The 21,057-nt window shown below is 38.4% G+C and overlaps 2 protein-coding genes across 5 annotated transcripts; both read left to right on the top strand.

Moving 5' to 3' along the window:
- The first annotated feature begins 190 nt into the window (after positions 1 to 190).
- On the top strand, positions 191 to 8,663 carry LOC103343403 (Pleckstrin homology (PH) and lipid-binding START domains-containing protein). Of its 4 annotated transcripts, none has more exons than XM_089049896.1 (21): positions 191 to 642; positions 2,004 to 2,078; positions 2,191 to 2,244; positions 2,320 to 2,385; positions 2,464 to 2,525; positions 2,695 to 2,825; positions 2,901 to 2,947; positions 3,028 to 3,125; positions 3,567 to 3,662; positions 3,759 to 3,823; positions 3,924 to 3,995; positions 4,415 to 4,561; positions 4,680 to 4,990; positions 5,705 to 5,768; positions 5,861 to 6,036; positions 6,542 to 6,643; positions 6,784 to 6,834; positions 6,919 to 7,062; positions 7,633 to 7,728; positions 7,952 to 8,053; positions 8,298 to 8,663. In XM_089049896.1, the coding sequence occupies exons 1-21, from the start codon at positions 496 to 498 to the stop codon at positions 8,391 to 8,393; spliced, it is 2,202 nt and encodes a 733-aa protein (XP_088906022.1). In that variant the 5' UTR covers positions 191 to 495; the 3' UTR covers positions 8,394 to 8,663. The 4 variants fall into 4 exon arrangements, with proteins under 4 accessions (XP_088906022.1, XP_008245285.2, XP_088906025.1 ...); XM_008247063.2 differs by having other exon boundaries at positions 2,680 to 2,825; XM_089049899.1 differs by having other exon boundaries at positions 214 to 642; positions 2,474 to 2,525; positions 2,680 to 2,825.
- Positions 8,664 to 16,419: 7,756 nt separating this feature from the next.
- On the top strand, positions 16,420 to 16,890 carry LOC107881946 (uncharacterized). The gene has a single exon (XM_016797041.2). The coding sequence runs from the start codon at positions 16,420 to 16,422 to the stop codon at positions 16,888 to 16,890; it is 471 nt and encodes a 156-aa protein (XP_016652527.1).
- The last annotated feature ends 4,167 nt before the right edge of the window (positions 16,891 to 21,057 follow it).

Genomic DNA, 21,057 nt, shown 5'->3' with positions numbered 1-21,057 from the left:
GCTGATTATGTTTGATGTTTCAACATTTGACATCTTTATATTTTATACACTAATCTGATACACAAGAAAAGTATCAGAGTCAGTTAATTTTTAATTTACGAATGATGGGTTCAAAGTCCATTCAACTCAAGGGTAAAACAGTAATTTCGGCATAGTATTATTTACCTGGCAATCTTTGTCTCTTATATGCACTCATTCAGTTGCTTTAACAGAGAGAAACAGAGAGAGAGGGAGGGAATCCCACCTACAATTCCAAAGATGAACGCCATGATTCTCTGTATTCAATAGCTGGGTGGGTTGAGTTCAGAGGATCGCCATTCCGCTATCTCATCCGCCCGCGTTTCAATCTTTATTTCCACTCTGCCATTAGAAGGAACCAAGGGGTACGAGCCACACATATAATCGGGGCCCAGCTATGCATGGATGTTGAGGTACTGAGAAGTGAGCGAATTACAGAAGTGGGTTTGTTGATAATAGAGGTTTTGTGAAATAGGTATGTCGCAAACTGATCAAAGAATGGAGGGTTGGCTTTATCTCGTTCGTTCTAATCGGATTGGGCTACAGTACTCGCGCAAACGCTACTTTGTTCTTGAAGGTCACCTTCTCAAAAGCTTCAAATCAGTTCCTGTTTCTAACAATGAGGTTCATGCTCTACTGCCTTTCCATTTTTGTTCATTTCAATGAGCTAATGCTGCTTTCCGGAAAAATAAATAACTAAAAACAGTAAATCACTGATGAAATTTATTTGGAAGTCTGTTTTTCTTTCCCCCTTTTTGAAGTAATTGGGTGAGTTTTGGGGTTTGAGAATTTATTTGATTTCTTATATGGTAATTATATTAGTAAAATGGTATCAGAGGTTTGCTTATTGAGTTTCTGGGATGCATTGTTTGGAAGTTTTTTTTATTGATCCATCAAAATGATGTATCTTTCTCACTTTTGTTGAAGAATGATCTGCATTTTTCTTTAATTTCCATTGGATCATTATCTTTGTATTGATAGTGGGAAAACTTCCCTCCAAATTGTTGTTTCGAATGTGTGTGTGCGTGTGCCTATAGTGTGTACGTGTGCCTATAGTGTGTACACATACCGAAAACTGCTTTAGAATGAGCAAGATGCTTGCGCAGTTGATTATATGAGCATCCGAGATAGTTGAAGAGTGTTAAAATGTATGTACATCTTGGGAGGGCTTCAAACTGTGAGGATGATAGTGATTATTTGAGTTTCTTATTCCATTAACTACTTTAACGAAGAAGCTTTTGAGGATGGCATATATTGAATCTACATTTCAGTTTTCCAAATGTTACCTTGTGGGTTAATTACAGCTTGTTTGATGTGGTAACTAGTAGGATTGCTAGTTTCCCTTTGGTCCCCTCACAAATTTTTTTACATCTCATTTGTAACTATGGATATATTTAGAAAAAAAAAACCTATATAAGTTTTGTTTTTAATTACGAGGAAAATATCTTCCTGTAAAAGATTGGACTGAAAATCCTAAAGCGAGAAGAAAGATCTATAGAATCTTGCAGGACCTTGTCTAAGGTAAATGTGTCACTTTTGTGGTTGGCTCAGTTGCTTTTTCCTTTTTCTTTCCTTGTAAATGCTTTTTTCAATGACCATGGCTTGCAGAAGTTGGAGATGTCCTTGTTTGAAATTGGCCGTTTGAATCCTACTTTTAGAAATTTGTGCAAAAAATTATGTATTATGGTTTTATACTGTCCTTTTCATTTTTTTTTTTTTTTTTAGTTTTTCATTTATTATCCATCATCTTTTGTTCTTTAGCACAAGTTATGTCCATAATTAATTCAAGAAACATGAATAACTAGTGTCTTTGATTATTCTATTTTAACACAAGCTGAATGAGGAACCTTGAGTAATTATCTGGCTTACAAACATTCTGAGTGGCAACTTTGTTTCTGTCACTTTATTTTACAGATTACAACGCTATTAGGTAGGTATAAGTACAAATCAGAACCTTAATGTTTTCCTCCTTTTCTGTGTATCAGGATCCTGTAAGAAGCGCTATCATAGACTCTTGCATTCGAGTGACAGACAATGGACGTGAGAGCATTCAAAGAAAAGTATTGAATTGTTATAGAGTGTCCTACTTCAGCAATGTGCCAGTTTATTCATGTTTTCTGATTTTAGTGGCTGTGATATGTATTTAGTAACTGTTGTTTGTGCAACTTGTAGGTATTCTTCATATTCACACTGTATAATACGTCAAATCACAACGATCAACTTAAGGTGTGGTAACTATTTCCTCAAAAATTTGTTTCTGTTACAGGTTAATGTCAAAATAATGTAACTTTATTTTCATAGTTGGGAGCAAGCAGTCCAGAAGAAGCAGCAAGATGGATTCATTCCTTTCAGGAAGTGGCTTTAAAGGTCTAAAATGCTCAGTTTTCTCAATCTATTCCGGACGGTTATGCTAAATATGAATTTAATGCCTATGCATATGTGCAGGGTGGTCCAGATCTTGGGGATAATTTTGTGGATTGTTCCAATAACATATGGCAGTCCTTTAGGTATATTGGCGTGATTTTTTTTTAATTTGGAAGTAACTTTGTTTAATAATGCTTGGCAGCTTGGGTAATATACTGGTTGTGGGTTATGGTTTATGTTTGTGGCTCTGATATGATTCTTTATTCTTGTTTCTATTATTGTATGGGTACTTAAAAGTATTCATGCACGCAGATTAGGTGGTTCTAGTAGGAGAAGTCGAATCAATTCTATAGACTGGAGTCTTTGTTCTTCTACACAAACAGATGCTGTGACATCCGATGTAATTGCTCCTTCACCTTGGACAATCTTTGGTTGTCAGAATGGTGAGAGTTATTCCTACCTTGTGCATTTTGAGGAGGTTATGAAACCGCATGTTGAACTTTGTTGCTATTATGCAGGTCTACGACTATTTAAAGAAGCCAAAGATAGGGATTCTCATGGGAAGGTTGGTAGGTTTAATTTTGACCATCTAATTGGTTGTAAGAAAGGCATTCATATTATTGACTATGTTCCTATCATGAGCAGTGGGATGATCATCCTGCGATCATGGCTGTGGGTGTGGTTGATGGAACTTCCGAAGCCATTTTCCAGACACTTATGTCCCTTGGTCCCTCGAGATCAGAGTAAGTTTGCTGAGAACTTTATGTAGACTCTGGGAGTAGAAGGATGAAAAAGTTAAGCTAAATAGAAGAAATCCTAGGAAGATAGAGATCAAATTGAAACAATAATTGTTTGAAATTGCCAATGCTAAAAAACTGTCCAGTGCAATGACAATGAGGTCTATTTATTGAGGCCATACAAATCCATATATGGAAACCCCAATACAAACCTAATATGGAAGTTCAAATTTTTTAATTGAATTCAACCATAAGTATGGTAATAGCAGAAAGTGTCTAGGCTACATCGTAACTCCTTAGCCTTCTATATTACCTGCATTCTGCCTTTTGTCTTGTATTTGCTCCTGTTGATGCATATCTGCATTACACTTGCATCCACAATTATCTAAATTGTCATGTATGAAGCTTGCTTGTAACTAAAATTAACTTTGACAAATTCTGTTGTAGATGGGACTTTTGTTTCTATAAGGGCAATGTGGTCGAACACCTTGATGGTCATACTGATATCATTCACAAGCAGTTATATAGCGATTGGTTACCATGGTCAGGCCCTGGCCTATTTTGATTTCGAATTATGTTCTGTGGCAGTTGTCTAAATCTCTTTTGTATGGTTGTCTTATATTGTATCACATTTTGCAGGGGAATGAAGCGGAGAGATCTCTTGTTGCGGCGTTATTGGAGAAGAGAAGATGACGGAACATATGGTAGTATTGAAATGGAGGCAATTTTTTGTTTTTTATATTTGCATTTAATAGCAAATGTATTGATGCACAAACTGACTTCCTTTGGTTTCTTCTGTCACAGTTATTCTGTACCATTCTGTGTTTCATAAGAAGTGTCCACCTCAGAAAGGCTACGTCCGTGCCTGCCTTAAAAGTAATGTATGCTTAGAAATTGAAATTTTTATAAATCTCCTAGACCTTACAAGAAGAGTTTAATATAGGATAGTTTCTGTAGCTTGGACCTTTGATAATATGAGTAAAGTGCATCGGTGTATTAATTCGTTCTATGTAATTGCATGTGTGTGTGTGCATGTGTTGGACTTGATGCAGCATCAGCATGGTAGTATTAGAACATTGGTGGCATGGCATACAATTTTCATGGTTGTGATGCCTCCAAAGTTGGCACAACTATATTTTCCTTGCACTGCCTGTTAAAGTAAATGCATGGAACTGCCTGTTTAACATTTAATCGTTAATTCTAGTGGTTATAGCTTATTGCATCTCTACTGTGGGAGGTGCATAAGTTGAAAGTTAATAATAGAAGATTTTGAGGAATTTATCACTCTCTTGCAGGTGGAGGATATGTTATATCGCCTGTGAACCAAGGGAAACAATCAGTTGTGAAGCACATGCTTGCGATTGATTGGAAATTCTGGAAATCTTATCTACAAACTTCTTCAGCTCGATCTATGACCATCAAAATGCTAGGGAGAGTTGCTGGTAGTCTTATACTGTTGATTGATAGGGCTTTCTATGTTTTTTTTTTCTTCACATTATTTTGACATCTACTTGGTCAATCAAAAGAATTTATTTTTACTTTTCATTTCTGTACTTGCAGCACTACGAGAATTGTTCAGAGCAAAACTAGGAAATTATTCTTCCTCAGAATTTTCATCTGGAGAACTAAGGAGAAATTTTAGGTTGCATCAGAGTGAAGGGGATGGTGAGGCTGATGTTCCAACACTAACGGGGAATGAGAGGACTAAGGAAAATATAGCTGAAGAAGTGGAAAAATCACCTTCTGAACATGCTAGTCTTATAAGCCTGAATGATGCTTCAGATGAATTCTTTGATGTTCCAGAACCACCATACAGCGATCAATCAGAAACTGACTGGACTCCTGATTTTGGCTCTGAAATGTACTCACAGGTAATGATGTGAGATTAAATTTGTCTTATATATTGAAAATTATTTCACTTTTGTGCTCCGTTAGGTGGTTGCATAATATAATTTACAGTAGACACTCCAAGAATTTTTCTAGTTACTGGGTGGTTCTTGTGGTTTCAACACAACCCCCCCCCCTTACCCCCCTTTTCTCTCCCTCTCACATGCATGTATTTGTTTGTGTAAATCTCATGCGAGTGTATGCAGTTGTTTGTGTATTCATTCTTTCAATGTTTTAGCTTGGCTAAACTTTTATTGGGTTCCTCTTTACACAGTTTCACATACTTCAGCCCACTACGCATTGGCATTGCACTTGTACCAGAAATTTTGACCTGCTTAACTACAATTTTGTAATTTATTGCTCATGTCTTTTTTTGTTTAACTACTAAAAGTTTTAACATTGTAGCCTTTTATTTATTTATTTATATTTTAAAAAGTTGGTTGGTTTACTTCTATTCCCAAAATTTAAGTCTTTAGGATGTGGACGCACAATTATTATATATTCTGCCACTACTCTTCACATGTGGCATTGAACTTATTTTGGGAGGTTGCAATTACAGGACTTTGAACTCAGGATCTTCTGCTTTGGTACCATGATAAAGTTTGTTAGTTTTCTTTAGCGGTTAGGATGTGGACCAACAATTATCTTATAATCTAACAGTTTCTAACTTGGCTCTGTTTACACTGTTTGAGTTGCAGGACATGCATCATCCAAAGTTATCAACAGCTGCCGGTTTTGTGAAAAGATTGCATGATCTTGCAGGTTAGTAGGATGTTTAATAATATTTATGGCTTTCTAACTGGTATTCTTGATGTAGTTATGATTTAATGATGGCTAGTGATTATGTGCTGCAGTTCAGAAGAGGGGCTATGTGGACCTCCAAGAGATGGCAAGGGAAGACAGTATGTCATGCTACTACGGTTCCACTCTTCCAAAAGATTCAACTTGTAATTTGGCCTGCAGTTGGACTGCATCAGATCCTTCTACTTTTCTAATTCGGGGAAAAAATTATCTGGAAGACAATAAGAAGGTTTGAACAGAAATGTCTTAGTGATATTGTTGTCTAGCATGAGTACTTTTAGAAAAAAAAAGTTTGTTACATGTTCCAATTGTGCTCATTGTACCCAAAGATTGAGATTACACAATATTTTGCTGTCAAGCACGGGATTGTGTATCCTTTGAAATTTTAATCGCTCATTTCGGATGTCATGTTCTTGGAATCCTGATTGTGTTGTTTTGTGATAACTGGTTTTTATGTGTCCATTGTCATAATTTTTTCCAATATCAGTATCTTTTCTAGCTCATTGTAAATGTGAAACTAGTGTTTTGCCACCACCTTCCCCAATAGAGATACAGTTTCCTTAAAAATAATTTCCTATAATAGTTGCTAGGAATTTCTAATCCTGATCTCTTTACATGTTCTTTTTCTTAATCTTCTTGAATGTTATTGATACTTCAAGAACAGTTGGAGTTGTAGTTGTGTTCCTGTCCTTACTTTCTCTTTTTGTTGCTTTTGTTTCCTCCCCATTTTTCAGGTTAAGGCAAAGGGCACATTGATGCAAATGGTGGCTGCGGATTGGCTAAGATCTGACAAGCGTGAAGATGATCTTGGAGGCCGTCCAGGGAGCATTGTTCAGGTCATTAATTAACTGAAATTTGATTTCCTTATCACTAAGATTTTTACTGGCCACCTATCACATATGAGGTTTATTGATATCATTGAATTAGCACAAAGATGGCTTTAATTTCCAAAATTTTACAAGCTTTTGTTCTGCAGAAATATGCAGCTCAGGGTGGGCGAGAATTCTTCTTCATTGTGAACATTCAGGTGAATCCAGTCTTCCGTGACTTTTCTACTAGTTTTTGCATGTTATTGCTTGTCAATAATTACCACATTATCTATGTGAATCAGGTCCCAGGTTCAACCACGTATAGCCTAGTGCTATACTATATGATGAATTCTCCAGTTGAAGATGCACCATTGTTAGAGAGTTTTATCAAGGGGGATGATGCATATAGAAATTCAAGGTTTAAGCTCATACCATATATATCTAAGGTTAGTATATGTAATGATTGTTGCAATCCAGTTGGAATGGAACACTCATTCTTTATCTCCTCATCTTTGTGAAAATGCACACAAAACACACAACTTGTAACACTACCTGAAAAAGATGCAACTTTTACTGGTGGGTGTTGTTCAGAAAACACAATATTTAACCTCTCTCTCTCTCTCTCCACACCCTCAACCCCTCCCCTCCCTCTGTTTCTGTTTAACTATATTTCTGCTGAATAGGAATATGCATCCTATCTTTTCCCAAGTACTTTTTTTTTCTTTCAAAGTTTGATTTGTTGCTTGTTTATTGTCAACCTGAAACCAGGATATTAACATTAATCATCCCATTTATTCCTGTCTACGTAAATTGTTTATATCTTTTAAGTTATGTGTTCAATCATTTAGTCGTAGGGAATGATCTTGAATCTGACATAAAATCTTTTGATCTGTGAAACAAATGCACCGCCATTCATCTTAGTTTTATCTTTACTTAAAAAACAGTGTACTTTCATTCTTCATAAAAGTTCCTGATTATGATATTATGTGTTCATGAGATGATTCTTCTGTCCCCAGGGTTCATGGTTAGTTAAGCAGAGTGTGGGAAAGAAAGCGTGCCTCATTGGTCAAGCACTTGAAATTAATTATTTCCATGGGAAGAACTACTTGGAGGTATGTAAATTTGAAGATATTGTTATGGATGTACATTAAAAATTGTTACTTGGATTCTTGAAATTACCCCACATATTAATCCCCCTGGATATAGAATGATGCAAGAGGGGCTCTTTCTTTTACTTGGGGTGTGTGGGGGATGGGGTTTAAATGTTTACATCTCCCCTTTTTGTGTAGATTTTTCATTGTATAACTAATTCTGAAATATTTGGCTATCATTCAGCTTGGTATTGACATTGGGTCATCCACCGTTGCAAGGGGCGTGGTTAGTCTTGTCCTTGGGTACCTAAACAATCTGGTCATTGAGATGGCATTTTTGATACAGGTAAGCATCTAGTTCATCACATTGTAACAATTAATACTCCAGTTTGTTTCATTTCCAAAGATATCCCTTTGCACATTAATATCTTGTGTGAGCAAAAAGCTCATATTCAAAATGATGAGTTTGCTAAAAAGTGAAGTAACAAAAAAAAAAAAAAAAAAAAATCATCTTGCTTTAGAATAATCAACTTTCTTTGATGACTGACTGGTTCCATTTACATGCTTGACTCTCAATGTTTCTTGCCCAGGCAAATACACCAGAAGAACTGCCGGAGTATCTTCTCGGAACCTGCCGCCTTAATCATCTTGATGCCTCTAAGTCGGTTTTAGCGAAACCATCATGATTATTTTTGTAACCCAATTCATTCTCAAGTTCAACGACAAGATATAGCTTGACATGGAAGGTGGCCATATTGTTGAATTGAACATATATAAAACATAAATTGGAAATCAGGGCAGCTAGAGCTACAAGTAGAAGTCATTCTTTTATTCAATCAAAATTTGATATTGGGAACAAGGCATGATGACTGTAGATATCATTAGGATTGATTTTCCACCTTTGTAAAGATGGCTTTTTTCTTTTTCTCATTAGTGTTCATTAATTCTTCGATTCAGTTAGTTTGTTTTCATTCTAATTTCAGTGAGAGAAGATTGTCATCCTGCTCAATGGATATGAAACTTAAAATCATTTTTAGTTGTTATCAATTTCTGCCCATGATCAGTCTGGTGGTTCAATAGTGAGAAGTCTTTTAAAAAGTAATAAATGAAAAATATCAACATATGATCAATTCTGCACACAAAATGTCAGCTACAGTCTGCAGAGCATCCTGCCCCCCCGCAGCCGAGCAGATGTCGTTTTACTGGTGCCTGCCAAGTGCAGTGCATGCGTCCACTTTACAGGTCAAATAAAAGAAAATACCTAGGAGGATCATTGGATATCATGATATCAACTTTTTACTACACAATCCAAGAAGGCAACAAAAAGCTTTTATAGCTTCTGATTTCATGGTTTTGTGAAAACATAATTAAACCTAGCTAGGTCATAGAGCTCAAGAGACCCAAAGTCTTATCCATTTATTTTGAATTCTAGACTATTCTTCTTTTTCCACAAATAAAAAACGACTACTAAATAAAAAATGAAATTAATGTAAGAGAGAAAATTCTGTAAAAGAAAACCCTAGCTGCTATACATTCAATTCAATATTTACGGAAAAATTGGGAAAGCTATATATTGCCAAATCCCAACTAGTCTCTGTATCATAAGATATATATACGACTCAAAGCAGCTACCCTAGCGGTCTGAAACATGTCTCCTCTTGTAATGCTTGCTTCTTGGTTTTTTTGGGGCAAAGCTAGGTTGCCTTTCTCTTAAACCCTAGCCAGCTGGCATCAACATTTAAGAAAATAGAAACCCTAGCTAGGTCAACTCTACTATAAATTCATTTCTCTCCTTGTTTAGGCTTCCTCCTCTTCCATTTTCCTCTTCCTAGCTAACCAGTCTACTTTCTTCTCTTCCTCGTCTATTTACTCGTTATGGCCAACCAAGAAAAAGTGAGGGTATCCCTCGCATTTATGGTCTTCTTAACTTTAGTAACCCTCTGTTTTGTAACCTTTCCATCAATCTATACTTATTCCGCACTATTGTTAGTGTTTCTCTCGGGGGTTTTGGTTCTCAACTACTTACATCCCTACTGTGGAATCATTTGGGGGGCTCTGCTCCTTCTATGGGGCACTGCTGAAATGCTAATGTCCTGTCCCTGCTGTTGCTCGTAGGGTTTATTGTCTAGTTTGAAGGTGTTGGATCGAAGACTTTTGATGAATTTCATTTTGCTGTTGCTCGTAGGGTTTATTGTCTAGTTTACTATTTTGCAGTCTATTGGTCCTTTGTACTCTTCTGCTGGTCTCTTTTATTAATGAATGAAATTCCATTTGGTCCCTTTCTTCTAGTAGTGCTTCTTTTAAACTTTCTTACTCGGTTTTTTGTGTGTAAAGGAATCCGTTTCAGGCTGCTCCCTTGAGTATTTCCTATAATTATCATCATTAGGTAAAATAATGTAAATATATATATGTATATTAAATAGAGGTAAATCAGTTTACGCACATATATAATAGTTAGTCTTTTAAAAATTAATAAATAAAAAATATCAACCTAATAGATTTTCCAAGTTCTAACTCCAACAGCCAACCAACTCCCAACTTATCAAGGAGAGAGCCAGCCTTATAAAATGAATACAAATTCCAATTGACATGCAAGCCACGTACCACAGTCAATCCTGCCACCCTGCAGTCTGCAGATCGTCTATATATTCTGCACATGCCACTTAGCCTGCGATACTGTGAGTCTGTGACCCTGCCTGCCTCCCTGCCCCTGCCACCTGCCACCTGCAGCAGAGCCGAGCATGCGTCCACTTTACTACAGGGTAAAAGAAAAAAAGAAAAATGGTCAGTGTGGGATGCAATATATCACGTCTCAAAAATGTGTCCTTTGATCTGATCCATATATGTATATGAATAAAACAATTAAGTTTGAATTAAATTCTATACTATTTCTTTCATGAATTTATTACTTACAAGTTTGTGCCTCTAAGTTTGCATGTTGATCGAATTATGTTTTACACCTGATAAAAGCTAACATTTTTTATTTTTTTTGGGTCAAATGAAAGGTAGCTGCCTTCCTCTTAAACCCTAGCTAGCTAGCTGGCGTCAACATTTAAGAAAATAGAAACCCTAGCTAGGTGAACTCTACTATAAAAGAAGCCGCCACCCCACCCACCCATCCACCCACCCACCCACATTTCCTGTTCCATTTATCATTTCTCCCTTCCTTCTCCCTAGCCAGTCTACTTTACACTATGGCCAACGATAACGATAACCAAGTAGCACCACCATCGCCGCCTAATAACGAAGAACAAGTGAGGCTAACGCGTTTCACCCTCGCATTTTTGGTGGTAGCCGCCGTCCTTTTTTTCACCTTCCCATCAGTCTATAGTTATTCTCTAATAGGGTTAGCTATTTTGTGCGGGGTTTCGGTAATTATTACCCAGCAAAATCCATACTTACTAATAATCTGGGGGGGTCTGATCTTTCTATTGGGCTCTATAGTGATGCTCCTCACCTATCCCTGTCCCTGCCCTTGCGTCCATTAATTTTGGGGGTAAAGAAGTTCTCTGTGCTAGCTATGTCTTTTCTTTTTCTTTTTTCTTTTTCTTTCGTCCATTAGTTTGGTACGGACTTGGTGCTGTTGCTACCTTGCCTGGCTCGCTGCTTGTAGGGTTTATGTCTTTTATTATCTAGTTATTTAGCTATTTTTCAATATATGTTGGTCCTTTGTACTGGTTCTGCAGGTCTTTGTTTAATGAAATTCCATTTGGTACGTACCTTTGTATTGTGCTTTTTTGCGCTGCTATTTTATTTTCTTGCTCGGTTTTTTGTTTAAAATGTTTATGCAAATTTCTCATGAATTAATGGACACAACACAAGTTGGGAACCTCCATAGTTGGACTCTGTAAAGAAGAAAACAAGTGATCACTACCACCACCATAAGAATTTAAAGGTGTTTACCAAAAACATGATGAGGAGGTAAAATCAATCTAACAAAATAGTGATCATGATGTGTCTATTCACTTCACAGGTAAAAAAAGAAAGAAAACAAACCCAGCAGACCATGAAAGTGATAGAATTTACACAAGAAACGAAATATCTTTACTACAGGTTTAAGAAAAAGCAAGCCTTTTTATTTAATTCAATTGTAAAAGAATACAAGAGGAGACACGTTTCAGGCGGCTGCCTCGGTATTTCCTATGCTCATTGTAGAAAATAATGGTTCTCTATCTATGTTGTTAAATATGAAACCTTAGGGAAAATGATGTCAATATTAAATAGAGGTAAATCAGTTTACATACTTATATAATATATGGAAAAGAATTAGTAAAAATGTAGGTAAAGTGCCAAACCTATAGGCTATATAGGGGTGGACATCTTTGTCTATTGGACATTTTCTTAAATGTTGAGTTGGAGTTTTTGAACTAGCATTAGTAATAAATATTTTTATTCTCAAGAGTTATTGTTAAATGGCAGTACCGCTTACTGAATTAATCCAAATCGAATAAGCGGTTAATTGATCCGAATAGTTAAAGATTCTAATGGTTGGTTAATGGAAGAGAAATTGGTCTAAAAGGCTTTATTTTGGTTAATGAAAGAGCCCTCGACCGCTCCAAATCAATCCTATGCTCAGGCCTAGGCTATATATACAGTACTAATTAATAATATGACTTTTATTAATTATGAATAACTTACAAATATTGGTAACATAATGTAGAGAAAAAATATAGGCAAATCTGATCAAACATGTAGGTTTAGGCCTTAATTGAAAGCTTTTCACATAAAAGGAAAGTTTCAGAGTTTTGAGAGGAAAGAATGTGGGTGTATTCTTATTACAAGAAATGGCAAAGATGCATATACATATACTAGGGTTTTTACACAAAGGTTCTAGAGAGGTATCGAAGAAAACAAAGGTATATTCCTAATGCTTATCCATTTTTGCATTCTTTATTCTTATTCTAGAGACTTCTTGTATAGGAAAAATATACACTATGTAAAAGAGAGACGTTGAGACAATGAAAATACAATCCACATTCAAAATCCTAGCTAGCTGAGCAATCCTCTTCTTTTTTTCTGAAAATTTCAGTCCTCCTTTTAAAATCCTAACTGAATTATGTCAATTCAAAGTCTCAAACTTAAAACCCTTTAAATAAATTATCTCAAGTCAAGGCAGTCGGGCCACCCTTAATTTGGTTCTTCAGTCACATAATCAGATACATATGAACCCAAAAAATAAAGTTGGAAATAAACTCTATAGTATTTCTTTCATGAATTTTATTACTTACAAGTTGTGCCTCTAAGTTTGTGCGCGTTGATCGAATTATATATGGTTTACACCTAATTAAAGCAAACATTATAATTGAATGAGGTTTTTTCAGTCTTTTCAGCTAGCGGTCTGAGATATGTCTACTCTTGTAAAGCTTGTTTTCTTTTTCTTTTTCTTTTTTTTTTTGGGGGGGGGTGCCCAAATCAAAGGTATCTGCCTTTCCCTTAAACCCTAGCTAGCTAGCTGGCATCAACATTTAAGAAAATAGAAACCCTAGCTAGCTAAACTCTACTATAAAAGAAAAGATACCCCACCGACCCACGCCCGCATTCCTTTTCATTTCTCATCTGGAGGAAGATCTTCCTCTTCATAGCCAGTCTACTTACTATGGCACCACCGCCTCAGCCCGAAGAAATGAGGCTATCGCCTCTCACCCTCGCATTTTTTGTACACGCCAGCTTAGCAGTCCTCATTTATGTCAGCTTCCCATCAGTCTATAGTTATTCTCTACTAGGGTTAACTTTTATGTGGGGGGTTCCGGAAATTATTACCCACCAAAATCCATACTTCGCAGTCCTTTGGGGGATTCTGCTCATTTTCTGGGGCATTTTTGGGATGCTCCTCACCTGTCCCTGTGCCTGCGTCCAGTAGTTTGGGTTTAGGGGTAAACCACTTCTCTGATGGCTGTGTCTGGCAGTGTCCTAGGGTATTGGATCGAAGAAGAAGAAGAAAAAGAAGAGAAGATCAGTGGGGAGCTTGCCTGCCTTGCTGCTTGTAGGGTTTATATCTTTATTTTCTAGTTTATTTAGCTATTTTGCAATCTGTGGTCCTCTGTATTCGTTCTGCTGGTCTCTTTGTTTAATGAAATTCCATTTGGTCCCTTTGTATTGTGCTTTTTTGCACTTTCTTGGTCTGTTTTTTGTTTAAAATGTTTATGCGTATTTCTGATGAATTAATGGACACAAGTTGGGAACCTCCACACATTTGAATACAAAATGTCTTATAACAATTTAAAGGTGTTTACCAAAAACATGAGGGGGTAAAAATCAATCTGTGGATCTTCCAAAAATAATTCCCGAACACGATCGTAGAGCCACACATCTAACAAGAATAGTGATCTTGATGTGTCTATTCACTTCAGGTAAAAAAAGGGTAAAAAAATTCCCAGCAGACTATGAAAGTGATATAATTTGCACAAGAAACGAAATATCTTTACTAAAGGTAGGCAGATCTTGGTTAGATTATTCGTAATATGACAAATCTTGGTTTATTACGAATGTTGGTGTACTGTCATTACAAGAAACGACTTTCTTTGATGACTGACTGCTTCCATTTACATGCTTGACTCTCAATGTTTCTTGCCTGCACAGGCAAATACACCTCCGGAGTATCTTCTCGGAACCTGCCGCCTTAATCATCTTGATGACATGACTCTAATTCGGTTTAGCGAAACCAAACCATGATTATTATTGTATCCCAAAATTCATTCTCAACGACAAGATATATGGCTTTACATCGAAGGTTGCAAATCAGGGCAGCTACAAGAAGAAGTCTTTCTTTTATTCAATCAAAATTTGATATTGGGGGCATGGCATTGTAGATAAATTATATCATTAGGATTGATTTTCCATCTCAGTAATTTGTAATTTGATATTATTTATAAATAAAAAAATAATATCAACCTATAGGTATAGGTATAGGTATAGATTAGGTTATACACTGAATTATATTCTTTTAAGTCGAATTATAATTTTCTTTACAAACAAATCATAGTTCCTTGATGGTTATGCGTAAATGAGCAAGATGCAAGTACATTTGATAATATGAGTACCCGAGTTCGATGAAGGGTGTTTGCTCGAAGACGATGAATTTCATTTTGCTGTTGCTCGTAGGGTTTATAGTCTAGTTTACTATTTTGCAATCTATTTCGGCCTCGGTTGGTCGAAACATGTAGGTTTATTATATATATAGGCAAATGATCTTGTCAAACATGTAGGTTTATTATATATATATATATATATATCTTGCGTGAGTATGCCCTTAATTGAAAAGCTTTTCACATAGAAGGAAAGTTTCAGAGTTTAGCTATAGAGAGGAAAGAATGTAATTACAAGGAAAATGTAAAGCTGCATATGCATATATTAGCTAGTTAGAATTTTTACACAAAGGTTCTAGACAAGTATCGAAGAAAACAAAGGTACTATATTCCTAATGCTTATCCATATATATTCATTTCAATTTGCAATGTTGGAGAGCCATCTGGTCTGGTGTGTGTGTGTGGAGTATTTTTGTCAACCAACGGCTATATATGTTGGTGTTTTGAATAAAATATAATATAAAAATATTTCAATAGCTAATTGATGCTCTTACCACCTCTCAAAATCGTGGTAAATTTGCCGGCTTATGTGTGGAGTTGGATTTAACTAGGCCTTTGGATGCGTTTGTTCAGATTAATGATAATTGGTATAACATAGATTATGAGGGTCTCGATTTAATGCCTTAGCTCAAGTCAATGAGGAGTTGGGGAATAATGCAGCAGATTTCAGGCTCGGTAATATTCAGATCAATAGTAGACCAGCTAATCATGTTCATGAGAAAGTGGAGTTGGGCCCCAAGGTCTGGACTAAGTCTAAGTCCACTAAATCTGTGGAGAGAAATGCTTGGAATAATATTTCTAATCTTAATATGAAAGTGACTTCTAGAGATGATAACAATTCAAGGAAATCTATCTCAGTTTTAAAGGATACCATTGGTGCTTCAAAGGGAAAGGGGAAGATTATACTTAGTGGAAGAACGGTTGGGGCTACTAACTCCGTCCCAACGCAAATTAATAATTGGGTGAATGGTCAAGATCTACAATATCAAAAGGGGTGTACATCTTTGGCCATCAACCCCTTGATATTCCTGAATCTGATTGTACCAAGGATGATCATTATGAGCCCGAGGGAGAGAACGGTGAGTTAACTATTTCTGCTCCTGCTAATCTGGCTATGAATGAGATGAAAGCATGGACCTATCTGAAGGTCATGACAATTCCTCTAGTAGAAAAGTAATGGCAATACCTCCACCGTTATTGGAGGGATGAATCTTGGGCTTTAAGGGCTTAGGCCTTGGGTTTCGCTATAATTCTACCTGAATTTATGAATATTGTTTGTTGGAATGTGAGATGTGCTGCGTGCGCCAGTTTCAAGTCTAATGTTGATAATCTAATTCGTACTCATCATATGGATATCCTTTTCATTTATGAGCCTCGTATTAGTGGTGAGAAAGCTATGTCCGTTGTAAAAAAATTAGGCTTTTCTAATTTTGAGATTGTTGATGCTGTGGGTTTTTTTAGTGGTCTGTGGATGCTATGGGATCAGCATAAGGTTAAAGTGGAGATTGTAGGGACTTATGATAAGTCTATCTCTGCTTGTGTTTGTCGCCTAAAGCGAGCCCCTTAGCTTTTCACTGCAGTCTATGCGAGTCCCTGTGGAAGTAAGAGGGCTCAGTTGTGGGATTATATGAGTTTTGTGGCTAGAAGCCACAACTTACCTTGGCTACTGGCTGGGGATTTCAATGAAATGTTGAGTATTGAGGATAAGTTCGGAGGTGCTTCTACTTTGAGGGTCCGAGGTTTTAAAAATTGGTTTGATGGTAATGATATGGTGGACTTAGGATTCTCTGGCCCTAAGTTTACTTGGACCAACCAACAAGTTTTCGAAAGACTGGATAGAGCAATTTGTAATCTTAGTTGGAGAAGAATGTTCAATGAGGCTCATGTGAGACATCTACCTAGGACAAAATCTGATCATGCTCCAATTAAGATTTATCTCAACTCTTTGTTAGCACTTGACCCTCTGAAGAGGCCCTTTCGCTTTGAGGCCATATGGTTACAGCATGCTTTATTCCCTGAGTTGGCGGCTAAGGTTTGGGGGAGTTCTACTGGTTATGCTTTGGATAAAACATATAGGCTGGTAGAGCCTATTCAATAATGGAATTCTACTCTTTTTGGCCATTTGAAGCAAAGGAAGGCAAGATTGTTGGCTAGACTTGAAGGTATTCAAAAAGCTCTTTGTCAAGGATCTAATATTTTTCTCAGTAAGCTTGAGTTGTCTCTTATTGAAGAATTCAATACTCTTCTTGATCAAGAGGCATTATTTTGGAAACAAAAGTCTAGGCTGGGGTGGCTCCAAGAAGGTGATAGAAATACAAAAAAAATTCACCTCACTACTGTGATCCAAAGAAGAAGAAATAGAATTCAAAGACTTAAAAGGATGATGGTGCATGGGTTGAGGAATCTGAATGTAACACCCCGACCCCATTTATTTTCCTATTTAATTTAATTAAGGGAAAATATTTAATTATTCCTGGGTTAAGGGTGATTTTGGTCACTTTCTTATCCGGGAAGATTTTGGGACCGTGGGTGGTGTGGTTGCGTAGGTGGTACCGAGACGAAACCGTAGACAGTGATAGGCTGAATCGGAGATTTAACGAAGCTTTGGCGATCAAAACTTGTTCGGTGGCAGAACCGTAATTATTTCGAAGTAAGTTGGGGTAAAAATCTGATTTTTCACATTTACCCTCACTTTCTCTCTCTTCCTCCCGCGTCTTCTTCTTCTCCTTGCGATTTTCTCCTCCCGTCACTTTGTTCACCGATCGGAAAACCACCACACAGCCGCCACCTCCGACCACCCCGTCCGACGAGACGGTCCGTTCGAACTTCTCCTCTCTCTTCCCGGCCAACGTACAGAAACCCTCGGGACTCGCCGGAAAATGCGAATCGTGGCGAATTGTGGAACTTCCAGCCGCTCGATTTCTCACCTCCACCACCATTTCAGACCGGCAAGGTGAGGTTTCTTCTCTTTCTTACGTGTTCTAGCTGATTTTGGGTTAGGATTGGATCGAAATTGAAGTTTGGAACCGAATTGGGAACCTAGGTTTTGGCCGGATTTCAATTTGAAATTCCGGCCACTTGCCGTCCGAATTGGATGTTGCCGTAGTTGAAAAAGTTGCTCCACTCTTCGAGTAGTATCTAGGATTGGAAGGGTGACGTTGGTTTGGAGATTTTCCGTCGCCGGAAATCTCTCTACACACCCGCGCGCTGCCGGCGCGTGTGGCGGCGCGTGGGCAAGGTGGGTGAAGTTGTTTTTCGTCCTGTTGAGATCCTTAGGCTGTCACGAGTGCGTAGGATTTCGGATCTCAATTTGGATATCGTTTGACTATCGAACGGATTTCGCATATTGTGCGTTATCCGGGTTCGATAAGTTCTGACCGTTGGATCGTTTCCAAATTGAAGTATGTTGATTTAGGTACTCTTAGAAACCTGTAGGAATTCGCGGATCGTGAATTGGAGCCCCGGATGTTCCGATTCAATAATGTGAAGTTTAGGGAAATCGCGATCACCGTGCGATTGGGAAGCGATTCAATCATGCTTAGGACCCTAGGATGTTCCTTTGGACGTGAGCGCACCGGGAACTTGGGGATTTAAGTATTTCCTTTCGTGAATTTCCGTTTTGGAAGTACGTGATGTTAATCAAGGAATTGTATCTTGGAATAGGTACTTGGTTGATCACTCTGCAGGCGGGACCCTCACGGGGCCGGGCAGCTTGGGATTACTTGTGAGTGGACTTTGTTTTAAGCATATGCATGGTTTTAATTATGAAAGTTTTGTGCATATACTTTAAATGATGGTGACTTTGATTTAATAAGTCTTTGGTTGATGATTTGAATATGTTTATATGTCTTGGCTATATATTTTTGAGTATAGACATATATATTTGAGTATGATGATTATGTTGATATGGATTTTGGGATGGCTATCTATATTGTCTATGTATAGAGTATGAGAGGTTGTTGTGGTGAGATTGTGGAAAGATAGGAGTTTGATGGTTGGTTGTGAGATATAAGTATGGTAGGTGAGTACCATTCCCTAGTTACTAGGCTTCCCACACACGTCGTTGGCAGTGCCGGTGGGGTGGGAAGGCCATGAGATTACGGGTCTCACACATGGCGTTGGCGAGTGCGGTGTGTGAGACACTTTCCATACGTGTCGTTGGCGCGTTTGCGTATGGGAAGTATGTATATTGCTTGAGTATCATCACACATGTCGTTGGCGGTGCCGGTGGGGTGATGATATCTGCTCGCTGTAGGACTTGTTATGAGATTTGTGAGCTACACGTGTCGTTGGCGTGCCGGCGTGTGAGCTATGGAGTTCCGTCCCGGTTGGACTACTCATCCTGGACGCTGGTTACTGGTTCGAAAATCCTGCGTACACCCAACAATCCCAGTTGGATTGTCTCCCCGGTACATTAGTTTGGAGTGGAGTATATATATATACTATACTAGAGTCCTAGCTATATGTATATTTATATATGGGTATTTACGGGTGTTGAGAGTTCCATATATTTTGGGAATGAGTTGTGAGCTTGAGATGTGGAGATGTTTTGGACTTTGGGATTTTTGTGTTTGAGTTTTGGTTTCAATTGTGGAAACTGCATGCTAGAGCATTATTTTTACATGGTGGGTTACTATGTTGTTTTAAAGTGAAACTTTATTTCTGTCCACTCACATCTTTCTTTTGCGCCCCAGATGTAGTCGCTCTGAAGGCATTCGAGCAAGTCACGAGCTCGAACTTGTCGTCTGTTAATAAGTCTGTATAAATTCTTTCTACTCCCTGTTTGTTGTAAATAAATTCAGACGCCTCATATTGCCCATGTTAGGCTACTACTTGAGGGAGGCCATTTTGTGTTGGATTGTAGTATGTTAAAAGCATGTGGTTGGATTGTATATTGATGTAAATTATTGCGGGTTGTTTATGGTTGGTTTGAGCATGTTAGGAGACTACGCCAAAATTTTGGTAGAATGTCTTGGGTTTTAGTAAGTGGGCCTGCATCGTATGATGTCGGCACTACAGAGTCCGCCCGGTTTGAAATTCGAGGCGGGTCCTGTCGGCAGCTTGGTATCGAGCATTAGGTTCATTTTCCTTCGACACTTGCACTTTTGCTGCATTGTTGATCTAATGATTCGATGGTTTCTTTGTGTAGAACCATGGCAACAGCCGACCGAGAACACGAGGTCGTGGTCAAAGATGGGGCCCAAATCCTCCACCACCATCTCCGTCACCACCTCCTTCACCTCCGTTCCATCTCCTCCACCATCTCCACCTGCCGGAGAGAATGCCCTGGACTTGCGCCATGTCTTGAGTCAATTCACCCGCACCATGACTATCTTGCTTTGCGGGGGAGGCGTAGTCTGAAAGTTCGGAAATTAAAAGGGTGAAAGAGCTCGGAGCCAAAGAGTTCATGGGTGGTCGAGATCCTGCGTGAGTCTTTGGATTCTTGATGTGGAGCGGATTTTAGAGTCTGGAGTGTCTGATGAAGATAGGTCCGTTTAGCTACCTTTACATTAAAGGAATGCCTATCAGCGGTGGAAAGGCTGCAAAGAGGGCTATGGGAATCCAGTGCAATTACAGGAGGAATTCAAAGGATCTTTTACGATCGTTCTATCCACCTTCCTATCGCTATGCCAAAAAAATGAGTTCTTATATACTGAAGCAAGGGTCTATGTCGGTGGCGAATATGAGCACAAGTTTAATGAGCTATCGAGGTTTGCACGGAATTGGTGAGCTCAAGAGGACCGGTGCGAGCGTTTTGAAGGCGGTCTATGGTGGAGATTGATGCGTAGTTCGCTAGCACGTATCCTAACATGAGCTTTAGCTCAAAGCTGGCAGCAGTATCTAGGACATGTGCCTTGGAGTGCGAGGAAGGCGCGGAGAGATGCGCAGGTTTGGGTGGCCCAAGTCGAGTCCATCAAGAGAGGAGGATCTAGTTCAGCTCGCTAGTGGTGGATGGTCGGGTGGGCGAGATCCGATTACGTAGTGGGAGATCCGGTACTCGTCGGCATGGACTCGATTTTGAGAAGCGGCCTGCATCAGCACTAGGACTCCCTCGAGCTGGTTGACATGTTCGATTGCGGACAGGTGGGGCATTTTGCAAAGATTGCCCCATTCCATTCAAGGGTAAACCAAGCAGCGGCGGCCCGATGCTATTTTTGTGGAGCGGCAGGCATACCAAGAGGTTTTGCCCTTTACCGGTGATGTACCGGTCACGAGGATCGGAGCCCAGCGAGGCGGTACTATGGGTCAAGATCGCCAGTCGAGT

Source organism: Prunus mume, linkage group LG1 (assembly GCF_029339155.1).
Source record: "Prunus mume cultivar Tortuosa linkage group LG1, ASM2933915v1, whole genome shotgun sequence".
Classification (NCBI taxonomy): domain Eukaryota; kingdom Viridiplantae; phylum Streptophyta; class Magnoliopsida; order Rosales; family Rosaceae; genus Prunus; species Prunus mume.
This window is presented reverse-complemented; position numbering and strand designations above follow the sequence as displayed.